Source organism: Bombina bombina, chromosome 3 (assembly GCF_027579735.1).
Source record: "Bombina bombina isolate aBomBom1 chromosome 3, aBomBom1.pri, whole genome shotgun sequence".
Taxonomy (NCBI): domain Eukaryota; kingdom Metazoa; phylum Chordata; class Amphibia; order Anura; family Bombinatoridae; genus Bombina; species Bombina bombina.
Window position 1 is genome coordinate 303,507,586 of NC_069501.1, and position 16,100 is coordinate 303,523,685.

At 36.8% G+C, this 16,100-nt stretch overlaps 1 protein-coding gene across 1 annotated transcript in view; it reads right to left on the bottom strand.

Moving 5' to 3' along the window:
• The window catches only part of PHKA2 (phosphorylase kinase regulatory subunit alpha 2), a 292,026-nt gene that overhangs the window by 66,128 nt on the left and 209,798 nt on the right, over positions 1 to 16,100 (bottom strand). The window contains 3 exon segments of the mRNA XM_053706381.1: positions 273 to 406; positions 1,874 to 1,962; positions 2,752 to 2,928. Coding sequence (XP_053562356.1) covers positions 273 to 406; positions 1,874 to 1,962; positions 2,752 to 2,928 — 400 coding nt within the window.

Below are 16,100 nucleotides of genomic sequence, written 5' to 3' on the forward strand. Positions count from 1 at the left end.
TGAAGTTGCAGGTGACACAGGATGCAATCTGTGCAAATCCAAGGGATTAAAATAGCATATCTGCGTATGCTGCCAGTGACTGGAGCAGTCATGGATGAGTACTGAGAGAAATGCAAATTATATGATTAAAAAGGTAATAACAAAAGTTTTTTTTACACACTATTCTTCTAAAAAAATAGATCAAAATAACTTTTTTACCCTTTATGAATGGACTAAATAATGATGGACACAATGATAAATCACAATTTCCTGGCCTTATTGCAGGTACTTACTTTATAAGACACAATATATACAGTATATCTGCTTGGTCCTGAAGAGTTGGACATTCCTTTAGCTTTTCAACTAACTTGTGGCAATCAATGTTCCCATGTGCATCCTTTGGAAGGTTCAATTCCGGTTCACAGTTCTGTAGAACACACAACAGACACAGACTATCACTGAGGGCACCACATGTTCATAAAGTTTTATTTATGATAAAATAAAAATATTTGTGCCCCTAAAATCGGAATGGCAGTGCCTTAAATTATAACATGGTCTAGTTATTTTTTGCTAAACAAAACAAAACAAAACCAAGTTGTGCGCCATTTTATATAACACTTTTTTTTTAGCAACTTGTATTTGTTAGTATGAGAGAATATTTGTTACAACGAAAATAAAGAACTATAAATGCTGTCTAAATACTAAACTGGAAAAAATAAAAGAACCTGAAACTCTTTGAGACTGTTTAACCCCTTCGCTACCATTCATTTGAGAAGAAAAACTTGACAAAATACCAGAGAATTTGTAGCATTTTTGCCATCACTCAGTTTAAACAGAAATAGAGCCTTTGTTTTTTGTTTATTTACCTATGAAAACTACACATTTTTAAAGTAGACAAACCAAGGTATTGATGTAGGCCAATTTTGTTATATTTAATGCCACTATTTGGCTGCCAAATAGGATCATATAAAAAATATTATTAACTTTTTCACAAACTTTGGGTTTCTCACAGAAATTATTTACACATATAACTACTGCAGTCATAAGACAAATGGTTGTAAAAGCTTCTCTGGGGTCCTATTTGTTCAGAAGCAGCAGACATGCATGGCTTTACCACTGTTTTTTTTCAATTAGAAGGCCACTGCACAGCACACTTCTGAATTTCCAGGCAGTGAAGGGGTTAATCAGTTAAATTGTAAGGTAGTGTAGGGATTACCATCCAGCCTGATACTTCCCACCCCCTGATCCCTCCCAAACAACTCTCTTCCCTCCCCTCTCTGGTCACCATCATCATAGGTACTGGCAGACAGTCTGCCATTGTGCAGCTTAGGGGTTTTATTATTACATTTTTATTTTTCTGTGGCGTAGGGCAGTGTTACCCAGATAAACATTTCAGCAAAAGGTAACAAGAGAAGGAAGCAAATTAAATAATATAAGTAAATTGGAAAGTTGATTAAAATTGTATGCTTTGTCTAAATCATGAATGTCTAATTAAGACTTTACTGTCCCTTTAATGAGTAAGGAAGACAGTGAAAAATGTGTTTGTTTTAAAAAAATAATATTTCCAAATAATTTGCTTAATTATCTTGATAACCTTTGTTGAAAAGCATATCTAAATAGGATCAGGCGCTGCTTACTGGTGGCTGCACATAGATGCCTCATGTAATTGGATCACCCATATACATTGCTATTTCTTCAACAAAGAATGAAATAAATTAGATAATATAAGCAAATTGGAATGTTGTATTCTTTATCTGAATAATGAAAGAAATTGTTTGGAGTTTATGACCCTTTAACACATTATGACATATAATATTTCATAGAAGGTTTCCATTTTTAATACGTTCAAAATACCATTCTCCATAATCGTTCAATAAATGAAATAGTGACTTACCTTATGTTGGTTTAAATGTGGTACATCCAAAAGGTTTAAAGACCGCCGGTGAGCGCTTAAATTTTTAGATGGTAAAAACAGACTAGCATCTAAAAATAAAATATATACAATGACATAAAATTATATAAACACATCAGCAGTATTTATCAGACATCGTCTAATTTTTGCTTTACTCAATTAAACACTAACTAGATGCTAGATAGAATGAAACACTAACTAAATGCTAGATGGAATGATTAAGTCAAAGATTAGTCTGATAATAGCATGTAGATCTAAGTTTCATTAGCTGTTTAAATATTGATAAAATAAGTGTAAAATATTAGTGTCTATAAAACAATCAGAGCTGCCATGTTGTAACTTAGGTTACCTTCTCTGCTGTGGCCAATTATGGACAGTTATAAATAGGTCACTAGCGTGTGCAGCCAATGGCTGTGTATAATATAACAGTGTTCTGCACTTCCATTTTTAACAGGAACTGAAAAGCTTACAATTTCAGAATGGGAATTACAAGAAAAGGGGACAAAATAAATATTGAAAGTATATTGCAGTGCTTTTTATATACAATGTATCATTTTATATTACCAGCTCAGTTTTAAATGTCCCTTTAAATTATGGTGTAGGCCTCACTTGGTTAAGAGAACAGCTCCAGTATGATCAAAACTAAACTTGAACCAACTGTTTTGGTAAATGATATGAAACAAGACAGCATTTTATTTTATAAACACATTTTTAATATTTATCTATAACATGTCTAAAACACGTAACATTTATATAATATTACTTAGACGTACACTATGATTTATTACCATTCATATGCAAATAAAAAAAACATATGATAAAACTATATAGGTAAAGCACTACATGTTCATATCCCTTACTTGACACTTCCAGGCCTTTTGACTTGTTCATAAGGGAGAGGATGTCCCGCGTGGAGTGAAGTGCGCTGAACGCGTGGTGCGCAGATGAATTGCTACACGTTGGAGGTAAGTGTGCAGTGGATGATATGCTCTGTTGCAAGTGGTTGATGTACTGATCAAGCTCATCCTTAATTTCCTCTAATACGTGAGAAAGATATATTTTAGTTAATTAAATATTATGACTGTAAAATCACTCAGAATGGACTAGAAGTAGAATGGTATTAACATCTTGTAGTAGACAGTTTTGGTCTCATCAAGATAATAATTTCATTGAATTGTACCCTTATCTGGCCCATTAAACAACTGAACTCACTTCTAGGTCCTACCCACATGGTTTCCAGGCAGCCAATCCAGTGCTGCTATGTGAGTATTGTATGGGAGGAAGCATTTATAGGCAAAGCACCACAGGCCATGGTGCAATGGCCATTTGCTAAAGAAGAAATAATACTGTTTACTTAGTGTTTCTTTAGTCTAAACATATCTCCTAAATGACCTTTTAAAAACAGAACCTAAAGGACCAGTAAAAATAGTAGATTTGCATAATCAATGGAAAGTGCAATAACACTTAGGGCTAGATTTATCAACGCTGAGGCGTACAGGGGCGCGTATACTCGCCCCTGTACGCCTTAGCTCGCCTGTGGCAGGGCAAAATTACCCGCAGGTAATTAACATTGCACACGAGCGCAATTTTGCGCTTGCATGCAATCCCGCCCCCTGCCCGCGCACAGCCAATCACGTGCGGGCAGGAGCTTTCAATCTCCTCGGTCGGAGTCGACCGAGGAGATTTCATTTCGCCACAATAGAGGTGGCGAAGATGTTAGGGAAGCAGCGGTCTGGTGACCGCTGCTTGATAAATCGCGGCGAGCAAATTCTTGTGAGAACTTGCTGCCGCAGGGGCTTGATAAATCTAGCCCTTAGTATGAACTTTAAATGAGTAGTAGATTTTTTTTTCTGTTATGCCTATTTACACTCCCCCTGTACTGTGTGACAGCCATCAGCCAATCACAAATGCATATACTTATATTCTGTGAATTTTTGCACATGCTCAGTAGGATTTGGGGATTAAAAAAGTGTAAATATAAAAAGATTGTGCACATTTTGTTAATGAAAGTAAATTGGAAAGTTGTTTAAAATTGCTGCTCTATCTGAATCATTATAGTTTAATTATGACTTGGGTGTCCCTTTAATATTCTAATAATCCTTTAATACGGATAAGAATTAAAAAATGTTATTTGCATAGAGGATTTTACTCAAACGTTTAAAAAAAAAAAAAAAAAAAAAGACATCTTTCTACACCTTTTAATTGTTCAACTAAAAATCACTGTACTGTGGTCTAATTGAGATTTGGTAGAATATGTTAGATTGGGTCAGTGAATAAGCATCTCTGACACAGTGATAAATAATCACTCATGATATTTTTAACTATAATCAGAAGTTAAATATGCCAATGATTTTATGAACTTTAACCACTTAATGGGACATGAAACCCCAAAAAATTATTTTGTGTTTGAGATAGAGAATATGATATTGAACAGCTTTACAATTGTCTTCTATTATCTAGTTTCTTTTACTCTCTTTATATCCTTTGTTGAAAATGATACCTAGATAGGCTCAGGAGCCGCTAATTGGTGGCTGCACATATATGCATCCGTGCAATATACATTCATTATTTAATTTGTCCCCTTTTCATGTAATTTAGCTCTGCAAATTGTGGATTTTCTAATTCTCAATGCACACTGCAGACTTTCGTAAGCCTAACCCTGCTACATAACTTTCCCTAATTTGCTTTAACTGATAACGACTGTAAAACAATGCACTTTATACTATAAATATGGATAGCCTTTCTGCTGTAGACTTAAGCCCACATTGGCTCCTACAAATAAGCCAAGTGGTGGGTGGAGCCAAGTAGAAAGATTTTTAAAATAAATGATCTTATGTGCTACAATTGTTTTCGCATATCCAAACTCCACCGACTATTTTGCCCTATTTGGAGGAACCAATTGACAACAAGGCTAGCTGCAATAATAATGTTAGTATAAAATGCATTGCTTTGTAGTTGTTATCAGTTAAAGCTAATAGGGTAAGATATGTAGCAGAGTTAGCCTTGAGAAGTCTGCAGTGTGCATTTAAAATTCTGAGAATTAGAAAAGCCACAATTTTCAGAGCTAAATTACATGAAAAGTGGGCAAAATAAATAATGAATGTATATTGCAAGGATGTTTTGCTGAGCATAACCAAACATGCTATATTTAAATCTCAAGACGGTCACAGTCCTTTTGTGTGCAAACTTTATTTTTAAATATTGTGAAAATTATAATTGTTACTGGGAATTATAATAAAATTATAAAAATAAATAAACTTCCTATAAAAAAAAAATAATATATATATATATATATATATATATATATATATATATATATATATATATATTTATACAGTATATAAATAAGGGGGAACATTTTTTTACATGATCACTATGACTGGCTGTCACAGTGATCACATGACCATGGACCACTTTTTGTGCATCACTGGACTGCCTCACTCCTGAGTAGGGATGGGCGAATGTGTAAATTTTCGAATTTCGAATGTAGAACGAATGTTATTACCGAAATTCGAATTATAAATCCGAATGTTGATAAGAACGAATATACTTAAAAATTCCATATTCGAATGTTATTTACAGTTTTCGAATGTCACTTTCGAATTCAAATGTTTATAATTATATTGAATGTCCACATTCGAAATTTCGAATTTAACATTCTATTTAACAAATACTATTCAGAAGTTCAATAGTTCATGTGGTAGGGCGGGAATCTAGTAAATTGATACATAATAGATACAAATATATAATTTCGAATGTTTCTATATAGAATATTGCATAATTCGAATATTACATTTAAAGAAAAAGCATTAGAAATACTAATACAATCTAAATTCGAATTTTTCGAAAAGAATATTTTCGAATGTAATCATAAAATTCGAAACCGAACATTCAAAAATCGAATGTTAAAATGTTATGTATACATTCGAAATTTGATTCGAACGAATGTGTTAAAATTTGTGCCGTTTTTTGAATGTTGCGAAACATTCGTCCATCCCTACTCCTGAGGCATCCAGTGATTGGCCACTGAGCCTGATACCAACAAGCACTGAGGCATGATAGTATCTAGGCTCCATTTTAAAGGGATATTCCAGCCAAAATTGGAAACCACATGGGTGTATTTCGGTATTGAACAGAAACAATTTTGTAATATACATGCATTAGCAAAAATGCTTCTTAAAAAAGCTATAGCAGTTTCAAAAGTGTTATCAAGTATGCAATGTGCACTAGCATTTTAAACACAGCACTTGCTCAGAGAGCCTAAGATGCTTGTACCATCTGGCAATGACTCAATTTGTTAATGGCTGACATGATAAAAACATAATTTATGCTTACCTGATAAATTTATTTCTCTTGTGGTGTATCCAGTCCACGGATCATCCATTACTTGTGGGATATTCTCCTTCCCAACAGGAAGTTGCAAGAGGATCACCCACAGCAGAGCTGCTATATAGCTCCTCCCCCAACTGCCATATCCAGTCATTCGACCGAAAACAAGCAGAGAAAGGAGAAACCATAGGGTGCAGTGGTGACTGTAGTTTAAAATTAAAAAATACCTGCCTCAAAATGACAGTGGACTGGATACACCACAAGAGAAATAAATGTATCAGGTAAGCATAAATTATGTTTTCTCTTGTAAGGTGTATCCAGTCCACGGATCATCCATTACTTTTGGGATACCAATACCAAAGCTAAAGTACATGGATGAAGGGAGGGACAAGGCAGGTACTTAAACGGAAGGTACCACTGCCTGTAAAACCTTTCTCCCAAAAATAGCCACCGAAGAAGCAAAAGTATCAAATTTGTAGAATTTTGAAAAAGTATGAAGCGAAGACCAAGTCGCCGCCTTGCAAATCTGTTCAACAGAAGCCTCATTTTTAAAGGCCCATGTGGAAGCCACAGCTCTAGTAGAATGAGCTGTAATCCTTTCTGGAGGCTGCTGGCCAGCAGTCTCATAGGCTAAGCGGATTATGCTTCTTAGCCAAAAAGAAAGAGAGGTTGCCGAAGCCTTTTGACCTCTCCTCTGTCCAGAGAAGACAACAAACAAAGCAGATGTTTGACGAAAATCTTTAGTAGCTTGTAAGTAAAACTTTAAAGCACGAACCACGTCCAGATTGTGTAATAGACGTTCCTTCTTTGAAGAAGGATTAGGACACAAAGACGGAACAACAATCTCTTGATTGATATTCTTATTAGATACCACCTTAGGTAAAAACCCAGGTTTGGTACGCAGAACTACCTTATCTGCATGGAAGATCAGATAAGGAGAATCACATTGTAAGGCAGATAACTCAGAAACTCTACAAGCCGAGGAAATAGCTACCAAAAAAAGAACTTTCCAAGATAAAAGTTTGATATCTATGGAATGAAGAGGTTCAAACGGAACCCCCTGAAGAACTTTAAGAACCAAATTTAAGCTCCAAGGTGGAGCAACAGGTTTAAACACAGGCTTGATTCTAACTAAAGCCTGACAAAATGCCTGAACGTCTGGGACATCCGCCAGACGCTTGTGCAAAAGAATAGATAGTGCAGAAATCTGTCCCTTTAAGGAACTAGCTGACAATCCTTTCTCCAATCCTTCTTGGAGAAATGATAATATCCTGGGAATCCTGACCTTACTCCATGAGTAGCCCTTGGATTCACACCAATAAAGAAATTTATGCCATATCTTATGATAGATTTTCCTGGTGACAGGCTTTCATGCCTTAATTAGGGTATCAATGACTGACTCGGAAAAGCCACGCTTTGATAAAATCAAGCGTTCAATCTCCAGGCAGTCAGTCTCAGAGAAATTAGATTTGGATGGTTGAACGAACCCTGAAGTAGGAGGTCCTGTCTCAGAGGCAGAGTCCATGGTGGAAAGGATGACATGTCCACCAGATCTGCATACCAAGTCCTGCGTGGCCACGCAGGCGCTATCAAGATCACCGATGCTCTCTCCTGCTTGATTTTGGCAATCAGACGAGGGAGCAGAGGAAACGGTGGAAACACATAAGCCAGGTTGAAGGACCAAGGCGCTGCTAGAGCATCTATCAGCGTCGCCTTGGGGTCCCTGGACCTGGATCCGTAACAAGGAAGCTTGGCGTTCTGGCGAGACGCCATGAGATCCAGTTCTGGTTTGCCCCAACGATGAACCAATTGTGCAAACACCTCCGGATGGAGTTCCCACTCCCCCGGATGAAAAGTCTGTCGACTTAGAAAATCCGCCTCCCAGTTCTCTACACCTGGGATATGGATACTCTCTTCAGTCATGTGTGAGAACAGCAATGGATCTTAGTTACAACCTGCTAAGATCATAGAAATCACAGGCAGATTCTTCTATTTTTCTGCCTGGGACAAAATAGTACAACTCCGGTACCATTTAAAAATAACAAACTTTTGATTGATCAAGATAACAGCTACATTTCAACACTTTCCTCTTACTACCTCCATGCTTGTTGAGAGTTGCAAGAGAATGACTGGATATGGCAGTTGGGGGAGGAGCTATATAGCAGCTCTGCTGTGGGTGATCCTCTTGCAACTTCCTGTTGGGAAGAAGAATATCCCACAAGTAATGGATGATCCGTGGACAGGATACACCTTACAAGAGAAAGCCCCAGTAATGATCTGAGCAGCTGCATTATTTAAAATGTGGGTGCAGTGACAATATCTAGCTATGCTTCACATGCACGTACAGAGAAAAATGTTTACACTAAAACAGTAACATAGTAAATGAGGTTGAAAAAAGACCAAAGTCCATCGAGTTCAACCTATACAAATCTAAAAAATATACAAAAAGCTCCAGTTAAGCTTAAATAATCCCACTAAAATGTGACCCATTTAATACTAGCAATCATATGCATGAATTTTGTTTATAGACAGAAATGTATCCAAATAATTTTTAAATGTATCTAGGGCATTGGCATTCACTACCTCCTTTGGTAATGAGTTCCACAATTTTATTGCTCTTACTGTGAAAAAACGTTTCCGTTTCCGTTGGTAACAAACAATTTTCTTGGAATAAACAGAGCTTCTGCCATCTTTGTATATGGGCCTTGAATATATTTATATAAAGTAATCATGTCACCTCTTAATCGCCTTTTTTCTAAAGAAAACAGATCCCCTTATTAGCTTTGTGGCCCTTCTCTGAACTTTTTCTAGTTCTGCAATATTTTTTTTTGCGATTGGTCCCCAGAACTGCACTCCATACTCAAGGTGAGGTCTTAACAGGGCTTTATATAGTGACAGAATTATGCTTTCCTCCCTTGAGTCAATGCCTCTTTCAATACATGCTAGTATCTTATTAGCCTTTGAAGCTGCTGCCCTGCACTGTGCACCCATATTTAGCTTTTTATCTATTACTACCACCAAATCCCTTTCCTCCTGTGTTTGGCTAAGTCTTGTCCCATTTAAATAATATGTTGCCTGCTTATTTTTACTTCCAAAATGTAGAACCTTGCATTTTCCCATATTAAATCTCATTTTCCATTTACCTGCCCATACTTCTAAATTTTGCAGGTCCCTTTGTAACGAAAGTTCATCCTGCGCTGACCTAATGACCTTACTTAACTTAGTATCATCTGCAAAAATAGAGATGTCGCTATTTAATCCTAGCTCCAAGTCATTTATAAAAATATTAAAAAGAATAGGGCCCAGAACTGATCCCTGGAGGACTCCACTGATTACCTTTGTCCAATCTGAGTATGATCCATTTACTACTACTCGTTGCTCCCTATCTTTTATACAGTTATTTATTCATAAGATAAAATTTTCAGCTATTCCCAGTCCCTTAATTGTGTGCATTAACCTGTCATGTGGCACTGTATCAAACGCCTTTGCAAAATCTAAGTATATCACATCAACTGATTCCCCTTTATCTATATTTTTACTTACTTCCACATAGAATCTAATTAGATTAGTTTGACATGATCTATTTCTCATAAAACCATGCTGATTAGAACTCATAATCTTGTTTACATGAATATGCTCGTCAATATAATCCTTTATAATCCCTTCAAATATCTTCCCCACTATTGATGTCAGACTAGCTGGTCTATAGCTTCCTGGATCATCCCTACTTCCCTTTTTGAAGAGTGGCACCACATCAGCTTTACGCCAATCCTTGGGTACCATGCCTGAGGATAATGAGTCTTGAAAAATTAAGAGTAGAGGTTTGTCTATAACAGTGCTAAGTTCCCTTAACACCCTTGGGTGTATTCCATCTGGGCCTGGAGTTTTATTTACCTGAATATTATCCAATTTGTTCCTGACATCCTCTATACATAACCCAGTTAATGGTATGGTGTGGCAAGTTCTATTTTGTTCCAAAGTATCATCCAATGATTCCTCTCTTGTGTATACTGAAGAAAAAAACTAGTTTAGTATCTCAGCCTTCTCCATGTCACTGTTAATCATGCTACCCTCCCCGCATTTTAATGTACCTATATTGTCTTTCTTAGATTTTTTGCTATTTATGTACTTAAAGAACCTTTTAGGGTTAGATTTAGAATCCTTTGCAATTCATTTTTCATTTTCAATTTTGGCTAATTTGATTGCTTTTTTGCATGCTTTGTTACATTCCTTATAAATATGGAATTTTGAGTATGTACTATTTTCTTTGAATAATTTAAATGTTCTACGTTTTTTTCCTAATTTCTCTTAACACATTTATATTCAGCCACATTGGCTTGGATTTTTTATTTTTATTTTTATAACCGTATGGTATTTGTTGATATGTATATTTATTTAACAAAGTTTTAAATGTTATCCATTTATCCTCTGTATTTTTATTAGAGAATACTTTGTCCCAATTTATGTTATTTAATTATTTCCTTAAATCTTTGAATTTTGCTTTCTTAAAATTAAAAGTCTTGGTTAAACCTTTAAGACACTACTTATGAAAAGAGATTTCAAATGTGACCATGTTATGATCACTGTTACCCAAATGTTCTTTGACTTCTATGTTTGATATTATATCTGTATTATTTGATAGCACTAAATCCAATATAGCTTTACTCCTAGTTGGCTCCTCTATTAATTGTGACAAGAAGTTATCCCTGAGAACATTTAAAAATCTATCCCCCTTAGCTGAATTGCTAGTTTCATTGGCCCAGTTTATATCAGGGTAGTTAAAATCTCCCATAATTACAGCACTGTTATTAGCAGCCTTACCTATTTGTATTAGTAGTTGAGTTTCATCCAGGCCACTATAGTTGGGGGGCTTGTAGCATGTTCCTAGTAATATTTTTTTTAGGATTTTTCCCCCCACTCTTTATTTCCACCCACAGGGTCTCTACATTGTCACTTGTATCAGAAATATCTTCCCTTATTATAGGTTTAAGGTTAGGTTTAATATACATGCAGATTCCTCCACCCCTTTTATTATTCCTGTCCCTCCTAAATAAAGTATACCCCTCTAAGTTAAGTTCCCAGTCATGTGAATCATCCCACCAAGTTTCAGTTATACTGATAACATCGTAGTCCTCTTCTGCAACTAAGAGCTCAAGCTCCCCCATTTTACTGTCATGCTTCTTGCATTTGTTGCCATACATTTAATTTTAATGTGCTTTCTGCTGATACTTGGTGTGCTTTCCTCCATACTTTCTAATGTGACATTTCTTAAGTCATTTTGTCTTTGAGATATCAAAGGACTGACAGATTCACAGACTGATCTCTCTATTCTATTGTGTTCTAATTGACCCTCCCCCCCTTTGCCCAGTTTAAAATATTCTCTAAACTTGCTACCATCCTTTCCCCCAACACACCTGCACCCATGTCATTCAGGTGCAATCCATTCTTACTGTACAAATTGTACCAAAGTGAAAAGTCAGCCCAGTGCTCTAAAAAGTCAAACCCCTCATTTTTACACCATGTTTTTAACCATCAATTAACAGACCTTAGCTCCTTCTGAATTAGCACACTGCACTGGTAATATCTCAGAAAATATTACTTTGGAGGTCCTTGCTTTAAGATTGCTACCAAACTCCCTGACGTCATTTTTTAGGACCCTCCATCTCCCGCTGATTCCTTCATTAGTACCAATATGCACCATGACTGCAGGTTCAGACCCACATCCCTCTAACAATCTATAAATACGCTCCACAATATGCCTAACACGAGCCCCTGGAAGACAGCAAACTGTTCTATTTAAAGGGTCTAAATGACAAATTACCCTATCAACCATAATAATAATAATAGAGTCTCCTACCACCAACATTTGCCTCAGGCCCTGACTTGTATGCCCCTCTACCATGTCTGAGGGACTGCCCACCATAGTATGCTCCTCTTCCACAGCTAAAGGACTGTTCACTATACAAGGCAACACAGTCCTCTCTGAGACTGCCACCCCTGAACTGATATCCCCAACATCTTCACTTAATCTGGCAAATCTGTTGGGGTGTACCAGCTCAGATCTGGCCTGTCTCTTCCGCTTACCTTTACCTCGCCCTCTAACTGTGACCCAGCTACATCCTGGAGTCTCCTCATCTGAACTAACTTTTACTAGAAGCATTTATGCTAATATATTTATATTGCAAATATGTTTCTATTCAAAGGTGTAATTCATCTATGTGCATTTAAATTTTGATTGGAATGTCCCTTTAAAAGGACTGTAAATCGTAACCCTTCTATTACTATAGTAATGTTAATCATTAAAAATATTATAGATTGAACCTTTTTTAAAATCCACTATCCGCCCCTTGCAGTCGGAGATATTTTTTTCATTGACAGTGCTGCAGGGCCGTTCCGTCAATCATTACCTTCTAAACGCCAATTTTCGGATCCGGAGCGTGCATTTAAACTTCCTTTGCGCATGCGCAGTTCAACCACAAAGCATGACAATATAAGCAATGGATTGCGATGCTAACCACATTGTGATTTACTGCTTATATGCTACTAAATAGACTATAACAAGGCAATATAAATAAAATAGTTTAATTGGTAAGTTTTCTTTTTTTTTACATATATATATTGTGAGTTAAAACATTTTCTCATATATATATATATATATATTATTTTTTTTATTCTATGTAATCTAGCTATCTATTATACTAACATAGGCATTGTGTCATATGTCACAAAAGATACGTAGGTCTAATGTAAATTTCAGTTTATATTAGTTTATAAAATATAAATTTTAAGATACAAAAATAAGTGGTTAATAAAGATCGTTTTCTATTTTTATAAAGTATTTGAGTTGCTTGTTCGTCAAACGGAGTGACTCACCACTCATTCAGATACACAGAATCTCAATGCACGACGAAGCATTGAGATTCTGTGTATACGGTTGAAGACTGAGTGTAATGCGCATGCGCACGTGGAGAGGGAACGAGCGCTGTCCAAATTGGAGAAGACGGACGTTCACTCTGCTATTGGCTGCAGGGGCTATGACGGTAAGTATTGAAAAAAATTATCGTATTTGTAGGCGGACAGAAGATGCGTTTTTGGGTAAGTATAAAATACTTTTTTTAAACGCTTCCACTGCGCTTTTGCTCTGCATAGTATGACTAATCAATAACATAATTTATGTAAGAACTTACCTGATAAATTCATTTCTTTCATATTGGCAAGAGTCCATGAGCTAGTGACATATGGGATATACAATCCTACCAGGAGGGGCAAAGTTTCCCAAACCTCAAAATGCCTATAAATACACCCCTCACCACACCCACAATTCAGTTTAACGAATAGCCAAGCAATGGGGTGATAAAGAAAGGAGTAGAAAGCATCAACAAAGGAAATTTGGAAATAATTGTGCTTTATACAAAAAAAACATAACCACCATAAAAAGGCTGGGCCTCATGGACTCTTGCTAATATGAAAGAAATGAATTTATCAGGTAAGGTCTTACATAAATTATGTTTTCTTTCATGTAATTGGCAAGAGTCCATGAGCTAGTGACATATGGGATATCAATACCCAAGATGTGGATCTCCACTTAAGAGTCACTAGAGAGGGAGGGAATAAAATAAAAACAGCCATATACCGCTGAAAAAATTAGTCCACACCCAAAAAAATAAGTTTATTTTCATTTGAAAGAAAAAACTTAAATCAAAAGCAGAAGAATCAAACTGAAACAGCTGCCTGAAGAACTTTTCTAGCAAAAACTGCTTCCGAAGAAGCAAATACATCAAAACGGTAGAATTTAGTAAATGTATGCAAAGAGGACCAAGTTGCTGCTTTGCAAATCTGATCAACTGAAGCTTCATTCTTAAAAGCCCACGAAGTGGAGACTGATCTAGTAGAATGAGCTATAATTCACTGAGGCGGGGCTTGACCCGACTCCAAATAAGCTTGATGAATCAAAAGCTTTAACCAAGAGGCCAAGGAAATAGCAGAGGCCTTCTGACCTTTCCTAGGACCAGAAAGTATAACAAATAGACTAGAAGTCTTCCTGAAATCTTTAGTAGCTTCAACATAATATTTCAAAGCTCTCACCACATCCAAAGAATGTAAGGATCTTTTCAAAGGATTCTTAGGATTAGGACACAAGGAAGGGACAACAATTTCTCTACTAATGTTGTTAGAATTCACAACCTTAGGTAAATATTCAAATGAAGTCTGCAAAACCGCCTTATCCTGATGAAAAATCAGAAAAGGAGATTCACAAGAAAGAGCAGATAGCTCAGAAACTCTTCTAGCAGAAGAGATGGCCAAAAGGAACAACACTTTCCAAGAAAGTAGTTTAATGCCCAAAGAATGCATAGGCTCAAATGGAGGAGCCTGTAAAGCCTTCAGAACCAAATTAAGACTCCAAGGAGGAGAAATTGATTTAATGACAGGCTTAATATGAACTAAAGCCTGTACAAAACAGTTTATATCAGGAAGTATAGCAATCTTTCTGTGAAATAAAACAGAAAGAGCGGAGATTTGTCCTTTCAAGGAACTTTCAGACAAACCCTTATCCAAACCATCCTGAAGAAACTGTAAAATTCTAGGAATTCTAAAAGAATGCCAAGAAAATTTATGAGAAGAACACCATGAAATGTAAGTCTTCCAAACTCTATAATAAATCATTCTAGAGACAGATATACGAGCTTGTAACATAGTATTAATCACTGAGTCAGAGAAACCTCTATGACTTAGAACTAAGCGTTCAATTTCCATACCTTCAAATTTAATGATTTGAGATCCTGATGGAAAAACGGACCTTGAGATAGTAGGTCTGGCCGTAACGGAAGTGGCCAAGGCGGGCAACTGGACATCCGAACCAGCTCCGCATACCAAAACCTGTGTTGCCATGCTGGCGCCACCAGCAACACAAATGATTGTTTCATGATGATTTTGGAAATCACTCTTGGAAGGAGAACTAGAGGCGGGAAGATGTAAGCAGGATGATAACACCAAGGAAGTGTCAGCGCATCCACTGCTTCTGCCTGAACATCCCTGGACCTGGACAGGTATCTGGGAAGTTTCTTGTTTAGATGAGAGGCCATGAGATCTATCTCTGGAAGACCCCACATCTGAACAATCTGAGAAAACACATCTGGATGGAGAGACCACTCCCCTGGATGTAAAGTCTGGCAGCTGAGATTATCCGCTTCAAAATTGTCTACACCTGGGATATGCACCGCAGAGATTAGACAGGAGCTGGATTCCTGTCTAATCTCCTTTACTACATATTGTTTTGTCATTTTGTAATTTTATACGGTAATTATAGGGAAGATTACTTGTGAAGGAGCTTTAAGATCAGATTCCAGGCGCAGTTTCTTATATATCCATTTCTAGGAGCTGGATTCCGCCCAAACAAGTATTCGAGATACTTCTTTCATAGCTTGGGGACTGTGAGTCCCACCCTGATGATTGACATATGCCACTGTTGTGATATTGTCTGTCTGAAAACAAATGAACGGTTCTCTCTTTAACAGAGGCCAAAACTGAAGAGCTCTGAGAATTGCATTGGAGTTCTAAAATATTTATTGGTAATCTCGCCTCTTGAGATTTCCAAACCCCTTGTGCTGTCAGAGATCCCCAAACAGCTCCCCAACCTGAGAGACTCGCATCTGTTGTGATCACAGTCCACTGAGTCCAGGTTGGCCGAACAAAAGAAGCCCCTTGAACTAAACGATGGTGATCTATCCATCATGTCAGAGAGTGTCGTACATTGGGATTTAAGGATATTAATTGTGATATCTTTGTATAATCCCTGCACCATTGATTCAGCATACAAAGCTGAAGAGGTCTCATGTGAAAACGAGCAAAGGGGATCGCGTCCGATGCTGCAGTCATGAGA